At 43.1% G+C, this 22010-nt stretch overlaps 1 protein-coding gene across 1 annotated transcript in view; it reads left to right on the top strand.

Moving 5' to 3' along the window:
- CDC73 (cell division cycle 73) overlaps nt 1–22010 on the top strand; it is a 98280-nt gene that overhangs the window by 27539 nt on the left and 48731 nt on the right. Inside the window, exons 9-10 of the mRNA XM_040985399.1 lie at nt 2633–2711; nt 6150–6214. Coding sequence (XP_040841333.1) covers nt 2633–2711; nt 6150–6214 — 144 coding nt within the window. The remainder of the gene's footprint in view (nt 1–2632; nt 2712–6149; nt 6215–22010) is intronic.

Genomic DNA, 22010 nt, shown 5'->3' on the forward strand with positions numbered 1-22010 from the left:
TAAAGACATGACTTAGATGAGAGAATGAGACAGCGAGGCCTTTTGTTGCTGACTGGCTCCCGAAATGACCATGGTGGCCATCGCTGGCCATCGCTGGTGCCAAGAGCCAGTCTCCTATATACGTGGCGGTGGCCAAAACATTTGAGCCATCTTCCACTGCTTTCTCAGGCTCACTAGGTTGCTGGATCAGAAGTGGAGCACTCGGGACCCCACCTGGCACCCATTTGGGATGCTGTCGTTGCAGAAAGTGGCTTAATCTTTTCCACAGTGCGGAAAACATCTACAAGTTTTCACAGTCAGTAGGTTCTTCTCATTTTTAATTGGTTTTTGTTTTTGGAAAGCAGAGTTAGAGAGAAGGATCTTCAGTCTGCTGGCTCACATTTGGAGGATGTGAGGGGTCTCCCAGGACTCTTACTACAGCAGTCATTTACTGCATTTACTGCAGTCATTACTACAGCAGAGTATGCCTATGCATGCTTGAAGGGAGTTAGTTCGGTGAGACTTTCTGTAGTTTATTTCAGTAAACTTCTGCTGGCCTATTCCTTGTTGCCTAGACTTGTTAGCCTTGTTGAATGTGAAATCCTGCCACCGTAGTCATGCCACGTCTCGGTTCTCATCCTGGGCAGTTGGCTTCTTGGAAGTGCCACTTGGGACTGTCCCCGAAGAAATCGCAAGTGTGTTTAGTGTGTATTTAAACTTCTAATGTTTTTCGATTTTACTGAAAAACCCTCTAATTTTTGCATGCTTCAAGAAAAGAAAAGCTACAAACACATTTATTTCTATTTTATGTCATTTAAAAAATGAATTTGATAGAGTGTTAGTGTAGCTTTTGCAAGACGTAGTTTATTGGTGTTTCACTTCCAAAGGTAGTAGGTTTTTACTTATATTTGCTTAAAGTTTTTTGCATTTTTTTGGAGGATAGGCAGAAGGATAGCTCCCATCTGCTGATTTACATTCTAAATGCTTGGAACCATCGGGACTGGGCCAGGCTGAAGTCTGAAGCCAGAAATCTTTAAAGACTTATTTATTCATTTTTGAAATTCAGAGTTAGAGAGAAATCTTCCTTTGGTTGGCTTACTCTCCAGACATCTGTTTCGGCTAGCCATGGGCCATGTCAAAGCCAGAACCCAGGAATTTTGTCTTGTTCTCCCACCCAGGTGGTAGGGACCCATGCACAGAGGCCAGCTTTTGAGCTAGAAGCTTAACCTGGGAATGATTAAATGGGTGACAGAGTCCCAGGTACTTGAACTGTATGTACTTGGGCTTCACCAGGAAACTGTAATCCAAATCCGAGGCAACATTCAAACCAGACATTTCATAAATGGTGTGCATGCTTCCAGGCGCCTCCTAAACATTGCACCCAGTACCTGCTTCAGTTTTTGCTCAGATTAGGTAAATACTTAGAGTTGTTTTCCAAGAAACATTTTAGTGCCTAGTTGTGGCAGTATCCTGGGAATCCTGAGATGGACCAATGAGGCAGCCCTCAGCTCCTGAGCTTTCAGTGCCGTCAGCTAGACTTACCAGAAGACACAGCTCCAACTCCTCTGTGATGGTGTAGCATGGAGTGCTTCTGCTTGCGCAATGGTTTGCTTTGGATAGCAGGTCGTGGGAAACATGTCAAAGTATACAGCAGTGTTGACATTCTCATTGGAATACTTGACAATAGTAGTGGTAGAGTTTGACTGTGGGAGTAAATACCTACTGATGGTATTGACACGTATCTTAATTTTGAATGATACTTGAGGTTTAATTTTATTATAACAAACGAAAGACCTTCATATCACGGATTTCCAAAGCAAGATTAGGAATATTCTTTATCCTTCTTCTTTTTTTTAAATCACAGACTGAGTTTAGGAGAACTTACTTAGGAATTAAACTATGCTAGCTGGTGTTGGCATTGCCATCTCCTTGGCAGTTTGAATTCCAGCTCCTTTGCTTCTGATCCGGGAAAGCTGCAACAGAGGACCCACATATGTGGGTGACTCAGGTGGGGTGCCCAGTCCTGGCTGTTGCAGTTATTTGCACATAAGCAGTGTTGGTGACTGCCTTTTAAATCAAAGAAGTGAAAATGTTAAAAATTATACATCATTGGAGGAGCAGCCTTTATCAAGTGTGTAGAAAATAATTCCTGCTGCCTCACCTTTACCTTATACACTAATACATTTATTAGAGCTTTAACATCTTGATTGTTTTGTTTATTTTATTTTAGGACTGAAAATTGGGCAAAAAATCAAAAAAATGTGAAATGTCCATTCAGTACCTCTTGAGTTAGTTATTTTTTCTTTGTTAAAGAAGTCACAACTGGAGGGATGAAATTATTTGTTAAAAACATTAAGTAGTCGGAATGAAGTTACTTGTCACACGTTTCCCCCCTTCTGTTTGTAAGAGTTGTGCTTTTTGCCTTAGAGTTCAGTGTCCTTGGGGTCACTCCGTGTTCTCCCTGGTGGTGTGATCACTGCTCGCCCCAGACGGGCATCTCAGAGTGAGAGCTAAAGGAGCTGGTAGTCTATCCCCACCATTTATCTTACTGACTGTAGCAGGAAAAAGAACTTAAATCTTCCTTATTATTGTAATTATTCTATTAAAAATATTAGAAATATTAACATGTAACTCATAATTTATTTTTCTACAGGATCCCACTTTGCGTACGAAACAGCCTATCCCAGCTGCATACAACAGATATGATCAGGAGAGATTCAAAGGAAAAGAAGGCAAGTTGCGTAGTGTTTATCACTGCCCTGTGGCTGTGCTGAACTTGACTGTGTGGTGTGCCTCATGTTTTAAGGTCAAGCATTGGCAACGTGACAGCTGTACCCGACGTTTTGTCTCTGGTGACACCCAGGCACGCCCATTCGTGTGTGTCACCGTGGTGTTTCTGCCTGTGTGACAGCAGTGTTGTCTTGTTCTGGTAGACTGTGCGGGCTGCAAAGCCTGTCTGGCTCCTGACAGCAGAGAGATTGACAGCTCCTTGTTCATGTTTGTGCTAGTTACTTTTTGTGTGAATTTTAATGTTACTTTAACTGCATTCTGTCTTGGTTTTCTTCTGTATATAATTATATTAACTTTTTGAACGTAATAGTGCCTATCTTGGGCTTATTGTAGGTATTAAGTTAGTTCTTCATTCCTTAGAAGAGTGTCTGATGTCTAACTCTTAATGTTTGCCACGATTAGTAGTAGTCCTGTTTCTTAGGAGTCATTATTGGCTGCTGTTGTCATAGTGTGGTATGTATAGCCGCCGGCTGTGTCCCGGCTGCTCCAGTTCTAATCCAGCTCTCTGCTGATGGCTTGGAAAAAGGAGTGGAGTGTAGCTCAAGGTGTTGGCCTCTATCTCAGGGGAGACCCTGATGCAGCTCCTGGCTTCATCCCGCTGCTTCTCTGGTGATTGTAGCTGCTGGGAGAGCAAACCAGCAGATGGAAGGTCTCTTTTCTCTGTTTCTGACTCTCAAATACATACATCTCTTAAAAAAAAAGTACTTATTTTAGAATGGAGATTATATATCAGACCTTTATTTGCTAAATTATAAATTTGTACATCGAGAGCTTGGTAAGCACAGACTTGGAGTATCAGTGTGAGTTTATTCTTTGATAGTCTGTGTAGTATTCTTATACAGTAATGAACTGTTTGTGCATTAGTGATATGGTTAGGGAGATAAGATCGATGTCAGTTCTTGAAATCCTCATTCATTTTGACTTGATGTATGAAAATAGAAGCAACTAGAGGTATAACATTTGTTTTCTTTCTGTGTAATTAGACATCTCCACTCTTTGAAGGATATATTGTCTTGATTTAGTGTGTTTGTAAGTTTGTGTTCTTACTTCACTTACTGATAAAAGCACACACTAAGTACATTGTCTTAGAAAGATGGTGGTCTGGGGCCCGCCGGTATGGTCTAGCGGCTGAAGTTCTCGGCTTGAACGTACCGGGATCCCATAAGGGCGCCAGTTCTAATCCTAGCAGCTTCACTTCCCATCCAGCTTCCTGCTTGTGGCCTGGGAAAGCAGTCGAGGACGGCCCAAAGCTTTGGGACCCTGCACCCGTGTGGGAGACCTGGAAGAGGCTCCTGGCTTCGGATCGGCATAGTATCGGCCGTTGTGCTCACTTGGGGAGTGAATCATCGGACGGAAGATCTTCCTCTCTGTCTCTCCTCCTCTCTGTATATCTAACTTTTCAGTAAATAAATAAATCTTAAAAAAAAAAAAAAAGAAAAGAAAGATGGTGGTCTGTCCTTCACTGTATTGTTTGGGGTGAATTATGTAAAGCATTGGTTGACAGTTGTAAGCCAGAAACCAAATTAACGCTCTCTAGGCCGAACCTGACTGTTCCCTTTTGTAAACATACATTGTTGACGCTGTTTTTTTTTTTTTTAAAGATTTATTTTTATTATTTTTATTGGAAAGGCGGATATACAGAGAGGAGAGACAGAGAGGAAGATCTTCCGTCCGATGATTCACTCCCCAAGTGAGCACAATGGCCGATACTATGCCGGTCCGAAGCCAGGAGCCTCTTCCGGGTCTCCCACGCAGGTGCAGGGTCCCAAAGCTTTGGGCTGACCTCAACTGCTTTCCTGGGCCACAGGCAGGGAGCTGGAAGGGAAACTGGGCTGCCGGGATAGAACCGGTACCCATATGGGATCCCGGGTGTGCAAGGCGAGGACCTTAACCACTGTGCCACCGCGCCGGGCCTCATGCTGTTTTTATACCATAACTGCAGGATTCAGTAGTGATAATGACTGGCATTCAGTGTATGAAATACTATATGACTCATTAAAGACATACTGGAATTTTGTCCAGAGAATCACATCATTATTTACAAATTATTTTCTACTAAGTAACATACCTTGTGATTGTAATTTTGGAACTTGATTTTTTTAAAGATTTATTTTATATTTATTTGAAAGACAGTTAACAGGGAGAGTGAAAAGAGAGAAAGAGACAGAGAGAGCAGTATTGTATTTTCTGGTTCACTTTTTTTTTTTAAGGATTTATTTATTTTTATTACAAAGTCAGATATATAGAGAGGAGGAGAGGGAGAGACAGAGAGGAAGATCTTCTGTCCGATGATGATTCACTCCCCAAGTGACTGCAACGGCCAGTGCTGTGCCGATTAGAAGCCAGGAGCCAGAAACTTCTTCTGGGTCTCCCATGCGAGTGCAGGGTCACAAGGCTTTGGGCTGTCCTCGACTGCTTTCCCAGGCCACAGGCAGGGAACTAGATGGGAGGTGGAGCTGCTGGGATTAGAACTGGCGCCCATATGGGATCCTGGCGCATTCATGGCGAGAATGTTAGGTGCTAGACCACGCCGTTGGGCCCCTGGTTCACTTCTTGAATTGCCACAATGACAAAGCTGCCCCTGGGTTAAGAGCTGCTTCTTGGGTCTCTCATGTGAGTGCATGGGCTCAAGAACTGGGGCCATCTTCTGCTGTGTTCCTAGTCGCGTTAACAGGGAGCTGGAGCAGAAGTGGAGCAGCCACGTCCTGAGCTGATGCCCTTAATCGATGCTCTAATCACAGGCAGTGACTTTGTGTTATACCACAAGTTTTAATAGTTCAGGGACTTTCCTTGGTCACAGATACTTTTAGTGGTACTGTCATTGAAATTAATAGTAAGCACTTTGGTAATTGGGAGTGTTTAACTTTTGAACATAATGCTTAGATAATCTTAAGCACCTTCTACACAGGAGACTTGTTTAAAGCTTTGGTTGAATACATATTTATTTGAAAGGCAGAGTAACAGAGAGAGACAGAGAGAGAGAGAGAGAGATATGTTCCATTTGTTGGTTCACTTCCCAGTGGCTGTAACAACCAGAGCCAGCCCAGCGGAAGGTTTAGGAACTCTATCCTCATGTTCCACCTGAGTGACAGTGGCCATTTTGTGTTCCTTCCCAGTCACATTAGCAGGAAGCTAGATTGACAGTGGGGCGCTGGGACTTGAATTGGTTTTCAAATGTGGGATGCCTATTGGAAGAGCTGGCAGTTTCCCCTAGCACACCACAACTTGGGCTTTTGTTTTGAAGTCTTCAGAAATATGTGCTTTAACATCATGTATATATATTATATCAAAGCCTCTGTTATATTGTTGAACTGTTGTAGATTAGGTTTCTTATTGAATATAGGATACATAAAGTCTCACTGTTAATACTCTTTTTGTAGAAACGGAAGGTTTCAAAATTGACACTATGGGCACCTACCACGGGATGACGCTGAAGTCTGTAACGGTGAGTTATTTTCAGTGGCCGAGCTTATTTTGTTTGAGGCTTTTTATGTGGGTAGCAGATGTTGAAGAAAAGTTTCAGCTTGTGAAATTTCCGATTTTCCGTGTTTGTCTTCAGTGACCGGTTCTGCTGATGGGGCTGCGTGGTATATTACTTGATTTTCAGTCCCCCCTCCCTCCCCCAATTGAGTTGTGTGTATAATTATACACTTTTTTTTAATCATCTGATTTGTTTTTGTGTTATTGAAAAAGAAATTGACTTTCATTCAGCAGGTGTTTATTGAACACTTGAGTCAGACCCTGTTCCAGTTGCTGGAATACAGCTATGAAAAAGCTCTCTCTGGGGAGGTGATGGTAATGGTTTAGTAGAGAGAGCTCTGCCTGTGAGGCAAGGCAGGGATCTGGAATTGGGCCCAATAGAGCAACTGAGTAGAAAGGCCAATTTGCTAGGATGTGGTGAATGAGAGGAAAGAGATTAGAGCTGCCTTATTGTTCTTGATCAAAATATATTTTGTCACTGTAAGAGGTGATTTAAATTCATATGTGGTAAGAGTAATTGACATCTTCCTGGGGTATATGGCTTGCCTGCTGCAAGTGAATTACTGGAGGTACACAGTTTTACCCTTAAGGTAATTATCACACTGGAGTTTTTGTTATCATCAAAATATTTTTACTTTCTTCACTTCTGTAGCTCTAAAGTGGTGAGAAATGTATTCTGTTAGCTGTGTTTCTGTGCAAATAGTTAACTTTTTGCAATGATATTTTGTGCAGAGCTTCTTAGTTGAATGAAGATAGGGTTGTGCTTCCCTGTTAAAGACTTTATTACTAAATATATTTAGAAGTGAATTTAAGCTGTGAGTTAAAGGGTAGTCACAAAGAGATGTTGTGTAGAAATGCAACAGCAAAACTAATGATGGTGGTTTAATTGCTAGTTGGTAATTTAGTTGCTAGTCACTTTATTTTAATGCTTAGAGATGCTGTATTGCCTGTACTTGGTGCACTCAGAAGCTGGAGAAAGAATGCGTAGAGAAATTCAAACTTCATTGCTTTCAAGTTAGATAATTGTTTTAGTTGTATCTCAAACATATGCTTCCAATCAGATTTTTTTGATAAGGATTTTTTAAAAGATGAGGAAAAGACACTTTCAGAGATGGAGTGGGCGGAGAGGGAAATGATAGGAAAGAAATGTTTCTAATTTCATCTTGTGTGGGCGGGGAAAGAGTCCATTTGTCTGCACTCCCGCTTCCCAGTGGCCTAGCATCTTACGCGCCCATGGAGTATTGCATGAAACTTCTGCCATGTCCCAGGTGGAGAGGAGCGTATCCTGGGGAAGGGGTCATTTGCTTGACAAGCAGGCAGAGTATATTATACTGTATTATATAGGGCAGGGCAGATAGGGATTCCAGTTTGTGACTCTAAACTTGTTAGCCACCGGCCCCATGTTACTCCCCTCTTGGGGTTTTTGACCCTGTTGTTGATGGATGTAGATTGATTTCATCTTCTGTGGCTTCATGTTGATTGAGCATCGTAAGCCTTGTGTGTCCCGATTTGGGCATCTTTCCACATCAACTTTAATGGGGTTGTCTTACAAGCCATAGGATGCTAGCTCTTGTCAATGGCTGTTTCCCACATTGTCATTCTGAGAAGTCACTGTTCTTTTCTGTCCTTTGAAGCTGCATTTAAGGGCATCAACTAGTTAACAGGAACAGGTTGAATTATTGTTTGTGTGCACCTGGGCATGATGCTCTCCATTGCACAGGAGTCAGCATAGCAGGTGATGCAACATGCACAGTGGCTTCTGATGCCAGCACACTCACCTTGGTCCCTGAGACCAGAGATCTGTCACATATGGGAACAACTAGCCAAGAAATGCTGGGTTTCTTGGGGATGCCAAAAGCTATCAAGGGTCCCTCTCTCCTGGAAAGGTTCCTGGCCCAGCGTGATTAGGTACTATGGGTGAGACTGTGTAGAACCTGTTACACCCCTGGCCTGCTGCATGCAGCTTAGAACAGTGTCATGCAGCAGACATTGCCTCCCCAGGAATGGACAGGTATTTGGCCTGCCAAAGGCCGTCAGGAGTCCCCCGCCCACAACAGGCCCCTGCACTCAAGCCTCTGACCAAGCTCAGAGGTACACCATGGTGCAGCCTGCCTAGGACCTCTGGCATTCAGACCCTGGTCTGTCATTCCTAGACTGGCATGGTGGTACACTACTGGGGCAGCCTTCCTCGGATGCCAGCAGCCAACCTCAGACTTGACGGGGGTCGTAGGTTTGTTCAACCCCTCGCTTCCAGCTTGGACTCGGGCACCAGGCCTTGCTGTGGTACTGTGCTGCGGATATGGCCTGCCTAGGACCACAGTGTCGGGCTCCTTAACTTAATGTTGTTTTTAAAAATCCTTTTTCTGTTTATTTTATTATTGCCTGTTTGTGAACTTGTGAGCTGCACCAACTTGTGAATGTTCCAGTTTCTGCCTTGTGATAACCACTTGGCCGTGTGGAGGTGTTGAAGCTGCCTGTGCGCTTCAGAAGTTGCTGGCTAGTGTGGCCGTTCTCTCGCCCGTTCTCAGTGATGTGCCCTTCAGGGTTTGGGACAGCTGAGCGTGTCTACTTAGGATTATTAATCTTTAATATTCAATATCAGAGTTGTGTTAGATCCAAAACAAAACGAATTGGCTTGTGCAGATGTCAAGGCTATTTTTACACAAGCATGTGCTTTATTTTGTGTGTTTGGAAGGAAAGGGGTTTGTGAAAAATAGAATTGAAAGATGTTTATTTTGCTATGAGAAGTTCGTGCAATTTTCTCACAGTACACATTGTTAATGAATTTTATGATGAAAATATGCATGAATTTAAGAAATTTTCGCACCAGAATGTATCTTCTAACTCCATTTCTCATAGACATTTTGAAACACCCTAATATTTCATAAAAAAATTGTTGAAATATGGGAACAGAAGTCCAGGTGTGTTTTAAATTGTGGGATTGTGTAGTCGAGTCTTTGGTTAACTTCTGAGTAAGTAGGTCATGAAATGTGTCTCATAGTAAAGGCTTCAGAAGCACAAGCCGTGAAATGATTGAATTGCTAGAGAGCTTTTCTGAATTGAAAACATTCCTGGAAAGTGTGTTATTTGGGTTCCATCTTGTTTTAAAGTCACTAAGGAGTTTTTTTACTTCAGAATTTTGTTTTTTAATACTTTGTGAAGACAAAGTTATGTACTCTTGCCCAACCCCTTTCGTCTCCAGAGCTTTCAGCCCCCTCTCTGGGATGAACTTGGTAGGAACTGCTGTCTAATAGAATCAGGTTAAGGCCACCTGGCTGAAGGTTAGGGCTCAAAGGACAACATGATGCTCTGTGTGTGTGTGTAGGATTGGCAGATTCTATCCTAATGGGTTCCCTGTATCAAACAGCCATTGTAGACAAAGACAGTGTCTCTTGACAGTGCTTTTCCTTACACAGTAAACAAGAAGAGAGGACAAGAACCCATTTCTGTTGCTTGGAAAGTAGCCGGGAACTCCCCTGTGAGGCCAGGTCTGGGGGAGGACTTCAGCTGCCATGGCCGAGTGCTCTTGCTTGCAGGGGTTTAGGAATTGTGTTGAGCAGCAATTCATTTCAACCTGTCGGACTCATGATGAGGCGGGAAGGTTGCAAATTCCTGGTATTTCCATGATCCTTACTGAACATTATTGATGACCTTACTGGGTTCATTTTTGAAATAAGATTTTGCAGTCTAAAATTGTAGATGGTGAAAGCTTTCAAGATGTCTGAATTGGCTCTAGCTGACATCGTAATTTTTACAATATACTTTTTGGTGAACTCATTTTTGGAGTTATATTTTTAGTGTTATAGATATAATTTAACTACCAATTTTCATTTTAAGGAAAATCTAGAATCTGAATCTCCAACAAATTATAAGTCTTTTTTCTTAATAAGGCTTATATATTTTTTTAGAGATTTTATCTATTTTTATTGGAAAGGCAGATATACAGAGAGGAGGAGAGACAGAGAGGAAGATCTTCCATCCTCTGATTCACTCCCTAAGTAACCATAACAGCCAGAGCTGAGCCATTCCGAAGCCAGGAACCAGGAGCTCCTTCCAGGTCTCCCATGCGAGTGTAGGGTCCCAAGGCTTTGGGCCGTCCTCAACTGCTTTTCCAGGCCATAAGCAGGGAGCTGGATGGGAAATGGTGCCACTGGGATTAGAACCTGTGCCCATATGGGTTCCTGGCACGTGCAAGGTGAGGACTTTAACCACCACGCTATTGTGCCGGGCCCTGGTCTGTTCATTTTATTTGAAACAGGTAGTTATAAGGACAGGGAGAGGATTTTTTTTTAAAGTGATTTTGTTCATTCCTCAGCAGATTGCTACAGCTGGGTCAGGGCAAGTGGGAGCCTGGAGCCAGCGGTTTGTCTGGGTTACTCAGTAGGTGACATGGGCTCCAGTGCTTAAGCCATCGTCTGCTTTCCTGAATGTGTAAACAGAGGAGTGAAGCAGCTGGCACTTGATCTGGTGCCCATAAAGGATGCTGGTCTCATAGACATTAGGCTTAAGCTGCTATACCACGAGGCAAGCCCCCAAGTAAAGTGTGTGTGTGTGTTCTTATTGGAGAAATAGGATTACCTAGAGAAGGAGAAACGGGGGTGGGGAGGGAGGGAGGTATTGATTGATTGGTATCTGCTGGTTTACTCCCCAAGTGATCACAGTGGCCAGAGCTGGGTCAATCAAAAGCTGGGAGCCAGGAGCTTCTTCTGGTTCTCCCATGTGGGTGGGATGCCTACAACATACACAGGGACTAATCCTCTATTTGCAAGTGTCAACATCTCATATTGGCACCATTTGTGTCCCATGTGCCCCACTCCCCATCACTTCCATGCCTGTGGCCTGGGAAGGCAGTGAATCATGGCCCAATGCCTTAGGACCCTGCACACCCACATGGGAGACCTGGAGGAAGCGCCTGGGTCCTGGTTTCAGACTGGTTCAGCTCTGGCCATTGTGGCTATTTGGGGAGTGAACAGCAATGAAAGAACTCTTTTGGGTCTCTTCTCTCTGTACATCTGCCTTTCCGATAGAAATAAAATCTTTAAAAAGCAAATCTTTGGGGCCTGGAGCAGTGGCTTACCAACTAAAGTCCTTTCCTTGAACATGCCGAGATCCCATATGGGTGCTGATTCTAATTCCGGCAGCCCCGCTTCCCATCCAGCTCCCTGCCTGTGGCCTGGGAAAGCAGCTGAGGACGGCCCAAAGCCTTGGGACCCTGCACGCATGGAAGACCTGGAAGGAGCTCCTTGATCCTGGTTTCAGATTAGCTCAGCTCTGGCTGTTATGGTTACTTAGGGAGTGAATCAGAGGATGGAAGATCTTCCTCTCTGTCTTTCCTCCTCTTTGTATATCTGCCTTTCCAATAAAAATAGATAAACTTTTTTTTTTTTTAAAAAAAGGCATTTGTACTTTCTATGAATGTTTAAAAAAAAAAAAGGCAGGAGCACTTAAATCGGGAATCTCCCTGCCCCGCCAAGACTTCACCAAACCTCCTCCTTCATTCTCACTGGGTTATTAATGACTTGCTTGCTCATCTCTGTTAGAGGTGTTGTGGAGGAGTTGTAGTTGTAAGGTTCTGAAGTTGGGTCCCAACCTGTTTTTGTTTTTTGTTTTTTTTTTAATGTAATCTTCCCTTTGGCTCTTCAGTTTGAAACTCCTGATCTGAGTAAAGAGGCTGCTGGCGTGGTGGAGGTCTCGGTCAGTTGGAGACCCTGCAGACGGAAGGGTTTGAAGTCAGTTCTGGTCTTGAGTCTCTCTCCTGCTACTCATACTGCTAGTGAAGTTGCGAAGGCCATTTAATCCTCCTACCAGTGGTTTTATTTTTATTTTGTAATACTTTATGCCTAAATATTGTTGAGTGCTGAGACATCATATAAATTGCTTAGCTCACAGAGGACTGAAGAAGTGTGATAACTTTTATTATAGAATTTGTGATTCTGTGTGAGTTTGACTTAGGTGTAAATGTAGGCAGCTGTAGCTTTTGATATATTTAAATAATGCCTGATTAATGATACAGTTTCACAGTTTGCTTAAATGTTAAAAAAAGCCTTTCTCTCTTATGTAATTGGGATATTCCTGCAATAGTTGTGCATTTTTATCTTGTAGCAAAGACCTTTTGTGGTTGAGAGAACATGGCTAAAGAAGTTACCATGTAAAGGGGAAAGTAGCATAACTAGGTTAACCTTTTCTGTCCTCTAGTTAGGATTCATACAGAAGTGGGTTTAGTTGTTGGATTTTGCTGATAATCATGTACCACTTGGTGTGTGCTCAGCAGTGGGTGGTACACGCACCAGTGATCCTGCAGGACTAACCTTGGCGTGTGCTCAGCAGTGGGTGGTACACGCACGGTGATCCTGCAAAACTAGCCTTGGCGTGTGCTCAGCAGTGGGTGGTACACGCACGTTGATCCTGCAGGACTAACCTTGGCGCGTGCTCAGCAGTGGGTGGTACACGCACGGTGATCCTGCAGGACTAACCTTGGCGCGTGCTCAGCAGTGGATGGTACACGCACGGTGATCCTGCAGGACTAACCTTGGCGTGTGCTCAGCAGTGGGTGGTACACGCATGGTGGTCCTGCAGGACTAACCTTGGCGTGTGCTCAGCAGTGGGTACATGCACGGTGATCCTGCAGGACTAGCCTTGGTGCGTGCTCAGCAGTGGATGGTACACGCACGGTGATCCTGCAGGACTTGCCTCCTGTCCTTTGTGGCTGTTGTGAGATTTTCACAGGACAGAATTGCCTAACGAGGCTCTTCTCAGGATGTGTCCCTGTTGTGATATTTTACTGTATTTTCTTTGATGTAAAAAATACATAAAGCGTTTAGAATTTTAATTATAATCACAAAATTTAAAGTATGTATGTTACTTTTGTAATATGTGACTTTCTACACTTGACACTTAGATTAAAATATTCTACTTGAGGATATGATATGGCATTTGAAAGAGCTTTCTAAAATTTATTGTCTTGATGTGTCAGAGAACAGGGTAGTAGTCTGTGTACAGGTGGATAGTGTGAATAAAGGGCCACTTGTGTCTTACAGAATTACCAATTTAACATTTGCTGAATTACCAACTGCAAAGTTATTTGCACCAGATTTATTGAAATCTAGAGTCCTGCTTATGGTTGCTGCGACCAGACCAAATGTTATCGAGAGCCTTACATGGCCCAAAGACTGTGTGTTCTGCTCCAAGCAAAGCAGCACTCACTTTCATGCGCACACACATGCGCACACACATGCACACACGCACACACATGCATGCACACACACACGCACACACAGGGTTTACAAACATCAGAACATAAACATTGATCTCTTAACCTTTTCAATGCTGATTTTACAAAATTGCTGCCTGTTGCATGAAGTAGTGTTTACGTGTCAAACATTGCTTGTTCTTTAACAGATTGGCATGCTCATTTTTTTCCTAAGAAACAGCAAAATTTAACAGACAATTTTTTCTCTTTACTCAAAATTGTCCTTTATCCATGACATATTAACTTTTCCTAAATTTTTTAATTGGTTGAAGATGCAGAGAGACAGTGGGGAACACAGAGGCAGGTACACAGAGAGTGGGGCCACCTTGCCAGTGTTCCCAATGCTTGTGCACAATGGCCAGAACTGGGTTGGCCAAAGCCAGGAGGAACTCGTCTATTCAAACCACTTTCACAATCGCTTGCTTCTCCCTGGCCGTTGGGTGGCTCGAGATTGATTGATTGTTTTTTTATTCTAAGATTTTGGAAAGGCAGACTTACAGAGAAGAGACAGAAGGATCTTCCATCTGCTGGTTCACTCCCCAAATGACTTCATAGGCCAGAGCTGAGCTAATCTGAAGCCGGAAGCCAGGAGCTTCCTCTGTGTAGCCCACATGGGTGTGTTGTCCCAAGGCTCTTTATATATATATATATATATATATACCTTCATGTTTAAAGGGGGGTATTAAGGGAGAAGGCCCACCCAATTTCCCACCCTCCCCAGGTCCCAGATGTAGGGCATGCTCTGAGGTTCTTGCTCAAGTGGTTTTGATATTGCAGCAGTTATGAATTGCTGTCAGTCTTGCCACTCCAAGCACTATGAGGTCTTTGAAAAATCCACTGATTGACATAGTCCATTGTAGCTGAGATGGTTGGTTGACCTGTTCTGTCTTCTCTCTTTTCTTCGTTAGGGTTCTGAGTCCAGCATTTAGATTAGGAAGATCTCCAAAGAAACTTCTTGTATGTGCTAACAAGTACAGGGCCTGGCACCGTCCATCGCCCCAATCAGCTGGTGGTTGGAATTGCTGGGTTGGTTCTGTTTTCACTCCCGACTTCCACTGGAACCAATGGGTGTTGCAGTCCAGCCTGGTTCTGCCCAGCACATACTTGGCTCTCACATAAACCAGTGGGAGCTGCAGCCTAGTTGGAGTGACCCACAATAACCCCCACCAGGCCCGCCCCCTACCCTGGTTTGCCAGTAAGTGTAGCAGTAATCCAGTCTGTCCCACACCCCATTCCACCCCAGCGGCTATCTTAGTTTTATGTCCTCCCGTGGAAGTGGTAACCCAAGAGGGATGAGCCCACTATTACCCTCCCAGGCCTCTCCCACTCCCAGATTCCAGCTGATGCTGTGCCAAGGCTCTTTTTGAAAGAAGTATAGATAGCCTTATTGTTGGCAATTTTATCAACATTTTGGTATACTTTTTAATTGAACATCGCCTCAGGGTGGTCTTGTTTATTTTAGTAATAGGAGAAAATAGAAACCAGTTTGAAATAGTGCATTTTGTTGTCAGTATGATACAATTTTCTATGAAATTTTGATTAGATTACATATATTTTAATTGTGGTTGAATTTGTAGTACTGTAAGTTTATATGACTTTCAGGATGATGTAAAAGCAAATTTTAGTTTACTTTTTTGCTTTCTGATGTCTCTTAGACTTAGTCCAAGAGAATTTAACAAAATTGGTATGAGCATTGAATGAATTTCATTGCTTTAAATTGTAACTCATTGCTCAGTGAATTTTGTTTTAGTACTGCTGATCTTTATCTCAAATACTTTTATATATTTTCTTGATTATTTTGAAGGACAGAGGTCTTTAATATTTCCTTTAATTTTGTGATGTAATTTGAGCCAGTTTGTTCAAAGAAAAAATCTTGATATTTTTATGAATAAGTTCTGCTTGAGTGTTTACAAAGGTCCTCACTGATACTTTTTGTCACCTGAGCTTCTTAATAGCTTTTTGTAAACTGATTTATATCCACTGGATTCCACCTTTTGTGTAATTCTTGAATTCAGATATTTTCTTAGTTGTTTTGTTGGGTTGTTGCCTTCATTTCTTCCCTCTCCTCTCCATCTTACCAGGCCTCACTGATTCTTAATTCTATTTCTTAACAGTTTATTTATTTTATTGGAAAGTCAGATATACAGAGAAGAGGAGAGACAGAGAGGAAGATCTTCTGTGCGTTGATTCATTCCCTAAGTGGCTGCAATGGCTGGAGCTGCGCTGATCTGAAGCTAGGAGCCAGGGGCTGTTTCCGGGTCTCCCACATGGGTGCAGGGTCCCTAGGCTTTGGGCCATCCTCGACTGCTTTCCCAGGCCACAAGCAGAGAGCAGGATGAGAAGTGGGGTCACCAGACACAAACTGGCGCCCATATGGGGTCCTGGCACATGTGAGGCGGGGACTTTAGCTGCTAGGCTACTGTACCTGGCCTGCTGATCTTTAATTCTAAGGTGTTTTTTTTTTTAATTTTTATTTTTTAAATTTTTAAATTTTTCTTGATGCATATTTCCTTTAGTGTTTTTTTTGGGGGGGGCGGGTTTTCAGTGTTCCTCTATGAGTGATTGTTCCCTCGTTTATATTAAGCTTATTTTGTATTTTTTAGTTTGAAATTTTATTTTTAATATTTTCATAATTGAGAGGAATGCATGCTCATATGCACCTCCAGTCGGGGTATGGAGGATCAATGTATGGAGGAAGCTGAGTGGGAGAGACAAATGTTCCAGTTCTTTTCCTTGTTTTCTGTGTCTGTTGGGGGAGTGGAGGGGGTGCCTGCTGCTGTCAGACTGCATCAGCACTCTGGGATGGGTGCAGTCACTTGGTAACTCTTTAGAAGCCCAATGTGGGAAGGAGAGTTTGAGGTTGTTACTTGGTTTTGGTAGATTGGCTTGTTGTTGGCTGTGTTGCACCACGGCTGAGAGAATCTTCCAGAGGTCTGCTGGCTTGGTGCATCTGTAGGTCCAGACACATGATGCAAAGCTCAGGCAGGAAAGTTGTTCAGACTCTTTTTTAAAAAATTTATTTATTTTTGTTTCAAAGTTAGATATATATATAGAGAGAGAGAAAGGAGGAGAGACAGAAAGAAATATCTTCCATCTGATGATTCACTCCCCAACTGGTCACAGTGACCAGAGCTGAGGCAATCCAAAGCCAAGGACAAGGAGCTTCTTCTGGGTCTCCTACATGGGTGCGGGGTCCCAAGCCATCCTCAGCTGCCTTCCCAGGCCACAAGCAGAGAGCTGGATGGGAAGCGGTGCTGCAAGGATTAGAACAGGCGCCCATATGGGATTCAACGTGAGGACTTTAGCCACTAGGCCATGGTGCTGGGCCCTGTTCAACCACTTAATACTTTCAAACTATTCATGAGGCAGTTGACAACTTTGGCTGGCTGGATGACCTAGCAGTCATGTCCCCTCTGTGCACCTGGGCACTCTGTGCACTGCACAGGCACTAGTAGCTGAGGAAACCCAGTCTTGACATATGCACTCCAAGGTCAGACCATGTATGTTGTGTTTTTCCTGTGGCTGGTGGTTCAGTCCAGTAGTCTAGCTGGGGAGTCCCACAAGAAACCTTGCTTGGGGTGACCTCAGATTTACATCTTGTATGCGTCAGCCAGTGCAGCATCCAGTTCAGTCTCTCACTTGCACCAGCCAACACATATACTGGATACTGATGCCCTGCCTGGTCAGTCTTTTCCCCAACCCAATTTCTCACGTAAACTGATGGGTGCTGCGGCCTGCGAACTGATGGGTCTCTAGGACTGGCCTGCATCCCATTTGACTCTAGTACACATCCATGGATGCTCTGGCTTATCTCAGCCCACCCTGACTCTAGACCTGGCCCACACATATGCCTGTGCCTTTTCCAGCCTGGCCCACCCCCAGCTTTGGCTCTCTTGCTCACCAGGAAGAGTTGCTACCCAGCAGGGGGAGTTCCCAATGTTCCCTAACCAGCCTACTCCCAGTTTTGGATCTTGAGCTTGCCATAGGTACTGCAGTTAAGTCTGACATGCCTTGCACACAGATCTAGAAGTTGTCAACAGGTAATGTGGCCTCATCCAGCCAGCCCACACCCAATTTGGCTCTTGCATGCACGGTAATGTAGCCCAGCTTGGCCTGCCTCTAGTCCCAGCTCTTATGTTTACCAGAGCAAGCAGCAGCGTAGCAGGGGAGTCCCCAAACTTTCCCTACCAGGCCCACTCCCAGCCATGGGTCTTGTGCACGGTGACAGAAATTGCAGCCCAGCCTGGCATGGCCTGACCTCTGTCAGCATTTGCCAGCAGGTCCTGCAGCCTGGCTAAGCTGAGTCGACTACAGCCTTGCCCTTACCCAATCCTGGCTCTCATTTGTGCCAGAGTGTGCTGTAGTCTGGCCCACTCTGGCCTGCCCCCAGTCCCAGCTCTCACTCAGCAGGCGGAGGTGTGGCCTAGCAGTGGAATTCCAGTGCTTTGATATTTGCCACTTCTGCTTGGCAGAGAGGGATGTAAGGGGAAAGAGAAAATGATTGAGAAATTTTTTAGGAGAATGTGTACTTCCGGATCCCCCTGCATCGAAGTCACTTCATCTAGATTTAATTATATCCCAAACCCACAACTCTAGGTATCATCACATTGGGAATTACGCCTTCAGTGTATGAATTTTGGGGAAACAATTTAGTTCGTAGCATTTCCTAACTATATTAATGTAATTTCTTGTTTACCTAGTATTTTGTTAATTTCAAAGTTAATGCTTTTCTTGCTATTTACTGTAAAATAGTTTTGTGCAATTATTTCTCTCAGCAATAATCTGTTGATGGACTCAGCTAGCATAGATATGTTATGTGTGTACTTTGGTTTATTTAACCAAATCCCAGTGGATGAACGTGTAGATTGTTTTCTGTCTGCTGCTGCTGCAAATTCTGTTTTGGTTATTGGCTTTATGCTTACATTTGAGGAAGCACATCGACAGATTACCACCTGGGATGCTGGAGTGGAGTGCTCGCTTTGACTTGCCAGCACTGTTTGGGTTTGGACCAGTGGGAGGAAGATCTCCATCACAGTCTTAGTGTGTATCTTTCCCTTCAAATAAGCGAATTAATTAAAACCAAACAGCATTGTGCCATTTGTGTTCCTACTTGCACGCACTGACAGAGCTCCTGTGAGTGTGTCATGCCAGATTGAAGATTTTGCTTACTTGATAGGTGAAGAATAGTTTTTCAGTGAAGTTTGAGTTTTATTTTCTTGTGGCCAAGGTTGACCGTGATTTAGGTTGCTGTAATTTCTTTTTCTAAAGTGTGTATTAATATTCTTTGTCCATTTTCTATCATAATGGGACTAGTTGTAGTCATTGCCTTTGTTACCTTTAAATTAAAAGATTTACTTATTTTTATTGGAAAGGATATAGAAAGAGGAGAGACAGAAAGATCTTTCATCCTCTGATTCACTCCCAAGTCACCGCAATGGCCATAGCTGAGCCGATTTGAAGCCAGGAGCCAGGAAATTTTCCAGGGTCTCCCACAAGGGTGTAAGTTCCCAAGGCTTTGGGCCGTCCTCAACTGTTTTCCCAGGCCACAAGCAGGCAGCTGGATGGGAGGTGGGGCTGCTGGAATTAGAACCAGCGCCCATATGGGATCCCAGTGAATGCAAGGCCAGGATTTAGCCACTAGGCTATCATGCCAGGTTTCTTTCTTACCTTTTCACACGGTGGAGTTGAGGTATTATGTAAAGGTTACTAGACACAAGTTTTTTTTTTTATGAAGTTTGAATATCCTATATTGTGAATTAAGGAGGAAAATGGGGAAATTTTGGCTTGAATCAGCTGGGTAAATGAGCATTGTCACCTTACCACAGAAAGTGTTTCAACAGTAGAAACGATGTAGTGCCACTTGTGTCTGTTAAAAATCATCAGTTGCTTTTGAAAATACGCATATTTTAAAATGTGTCCAAGTCCTGCTTTACCTGTCTTCTGCTTACGCACACACGTTGGCTTCCCCTGAAGCAGTAGACAGTGGGAATAGCCATGGTTTGTAAGGTTCTGGTCACCATTCACTAGAGAGAACAACTAGGGGTCAGTTTATCCTCTGTTCCTTATCTTTATTTACATGCAGCAGACATCAGGTGTCCTTCCAGTGTGTGCAAAAGGAGTCATGCAGCCTGGGGCCCCAGCAGGGGTGAGGAAGAGGAGTGTCTCTTTAGCAGCTCTCTTAGGCAAATAGAGTGGAGCAGCGTCATGTCACTGGTCAGTACAGCCTTACTGGCTCTCAGCTCTTAGATGTTAAACTCACAGGCTGTGTTCTTTCTATCTCTTTTTTATTTTTACTTGAAAGGCAGGTGTACAGAGAGAAGTCAGAGAGGTCTTTCATCTGCTGGTTCACTCCCCAAATGGCAACAATGGCTGAGCTGAGCCAATCTGAAGACAGGAGCCTGGAGCTTCTTCCGAATCTCCTATGTGGGTCTAGGGTCTCTAGGACTTGGGGCATCCTCCTTTGTCTTCCAGTCAAGCAAGGAGCTGAATAGGAAGTGGGGTAGCTGGCACACGAACCAGCTCCCATGTGGAATGCTGATGGCGCTTGAGTTGGCGGGTTGGCATGTTGAGACACTGTGCTAGACCCTGGGACTGTGTTAGATTGTGCATGTCATGTGCTTGAATCCACATCAGCCACACACTGCTTGTACAGTCAGTAAATAGTTGTAACTGGTGTTACTATTGTTTTTGTATAGTTTCCTAGAGAAAGATATTAACAATATTCCAGTTGTGATTATATTGTTTACAGAGAGGCAAGAAGAAAAGCTTGAGTTGTAATTCCATCACAGCGAATTCTGATGATAATAAACTAGTGTGGTGAACATTGGAGATTTTGTTTTATTTTCATCTTTTAAATTTTCATTAATATTTGGAGCATGAAGTTTATGTAATTCTTGTAAATTTCTTTGGTAACACAAATGCAGTGCTGTTATTAAAAAATATCTTTTCAGGGTGGGAGTTTGGCACTGCAGTTAGAGCCCATGTCTCAGTCCCCGGGTCTGAATGCTGGCGTGGGTGCCACTTTCAGCTTCCCACTGCTGCGTGCTCTGCAAAGCTGAAGTCGTGGCTCCAAGTGCCTAGGCCCCTCCACTCACCTGGAAGAGCAGCCTGGCCCGGCGCTGTGCTGTTAGGGGCATGTGGGAAGTGAACCAGTAGAAGGAAGATGGATTTCTCATTTCTCTCTTTTTCCCAAAAAAGTGTTTATTTTTTAGTTTTTTAGTACAGAATTATATTTTCATCTGAAGAAGGCAGCTTTAAGTTGGCGGGATGCTTGGATCTTCATTGGCACCAGCAGCTCTTTTTGCTGTAGAAATCAGCCTCTGTATTTGTTCAGAGGGAAAAGCCAATGAATTAGAAGAATATTTGTGATTAATAAGTTAGTGAAATATTAGTACGCCTTAATAAAATATTGGTAGAATATTTATGATTAGAAAAGATGTTTGGCTATATTAAACTGTGGTTCAGTCTAGTCCCTTTTAGGGACTTAGAATATCATCGGATTACTGTCATGTTTCAGGATTGTATTATCAGGAATATAAATATGACATTAAAGTGATAGCTAAGATTGAAAAAGTTTAAATGTCTTAGGAATCCTGTTTTTCATAATTGATTTTCTTCTTCTTCTTTTTAATATTTATTTTATTGTTATTACAAAGTCAGATACATAGAGAGGAGGAGAGATAGAGAGGAAGTGGGGCTGCCGGGATTAGAACCGGCGACCATATGAGATCCTGGCGCGTTCAAGGTGAGGACCTTAGCCACTAGGCCACGCCGCCAGGCCCATAATTGATTTTCTAAAGTTTGACTTTTTCCAGTGGAAGATGCTAACTCTTAGTGACTGTCCACTATATCGTTGTTTGGTCATTTTGTAATCATATAGAATAAAGTAAGTGAAGCAGACTTGAACTGAGAATTGGGCAGCATTATATAAGGTAATTTTTTAAAAACTATTTGTAATTATATAGAATAGAACGTGGACTACTTATTTGAAAATGGGAGATAAATCAAATTGTGTAGGATTCAACATACCAAATAATAAAATCTAGCAGATTTTTTGTGATTTTGAGCTGAAGATATGTTGCTGTTCGGATGATTTATCTTTTAGATCGAAACAAATGACTTTATAGGATTAAAATTTGACATGTAACAAGACAAGACGTATACATTTAGGAAAGCAACCATAATTTTAATGTTGTTCAGTTAATATTCATTTCTAAAACTCATGAGTGAGATTCCATGTCATAACATTCAGTAAAGGTCTTTTTCTTTGCTTTTTCAAGTTACGGCCTCAGTAAAAGTGCATTGTATACCTTTTTCAGCCTTGAATCAAGTGTTGTTGAAACATTTATAGTTTTCCTGTATCCCCCCCCCCCCCCAGGTACTCATTGGTATGTAGATTGTCAACTGTTGATATTCTAAAAATGCGGATTTGTAAACTTGGCACTCGCATGGTTAAGTGCTGGCATGTGAGCACCTGCTCTCAGGAAGTGGGCTTCCCACGTGTCGCATTGTG

The sequence above is a fragment of the Ochotona curzoniae genome, unplaced genomic scaffold, assembly GCF_017591425.1.
Source record: "Ochotona curzoniae isolate NIBS_2020 unplaced genomic scaffold, NIBS_Ocur_1.0 contig_430, whole genome shotgun sequence".
NCBI classification, from domain to species: Eukaryota; Metazoa; Chordata; class Mammalia; order Lagomorpha; family Ochotonidae; genus Ochotona; species Ochotona curzoniae.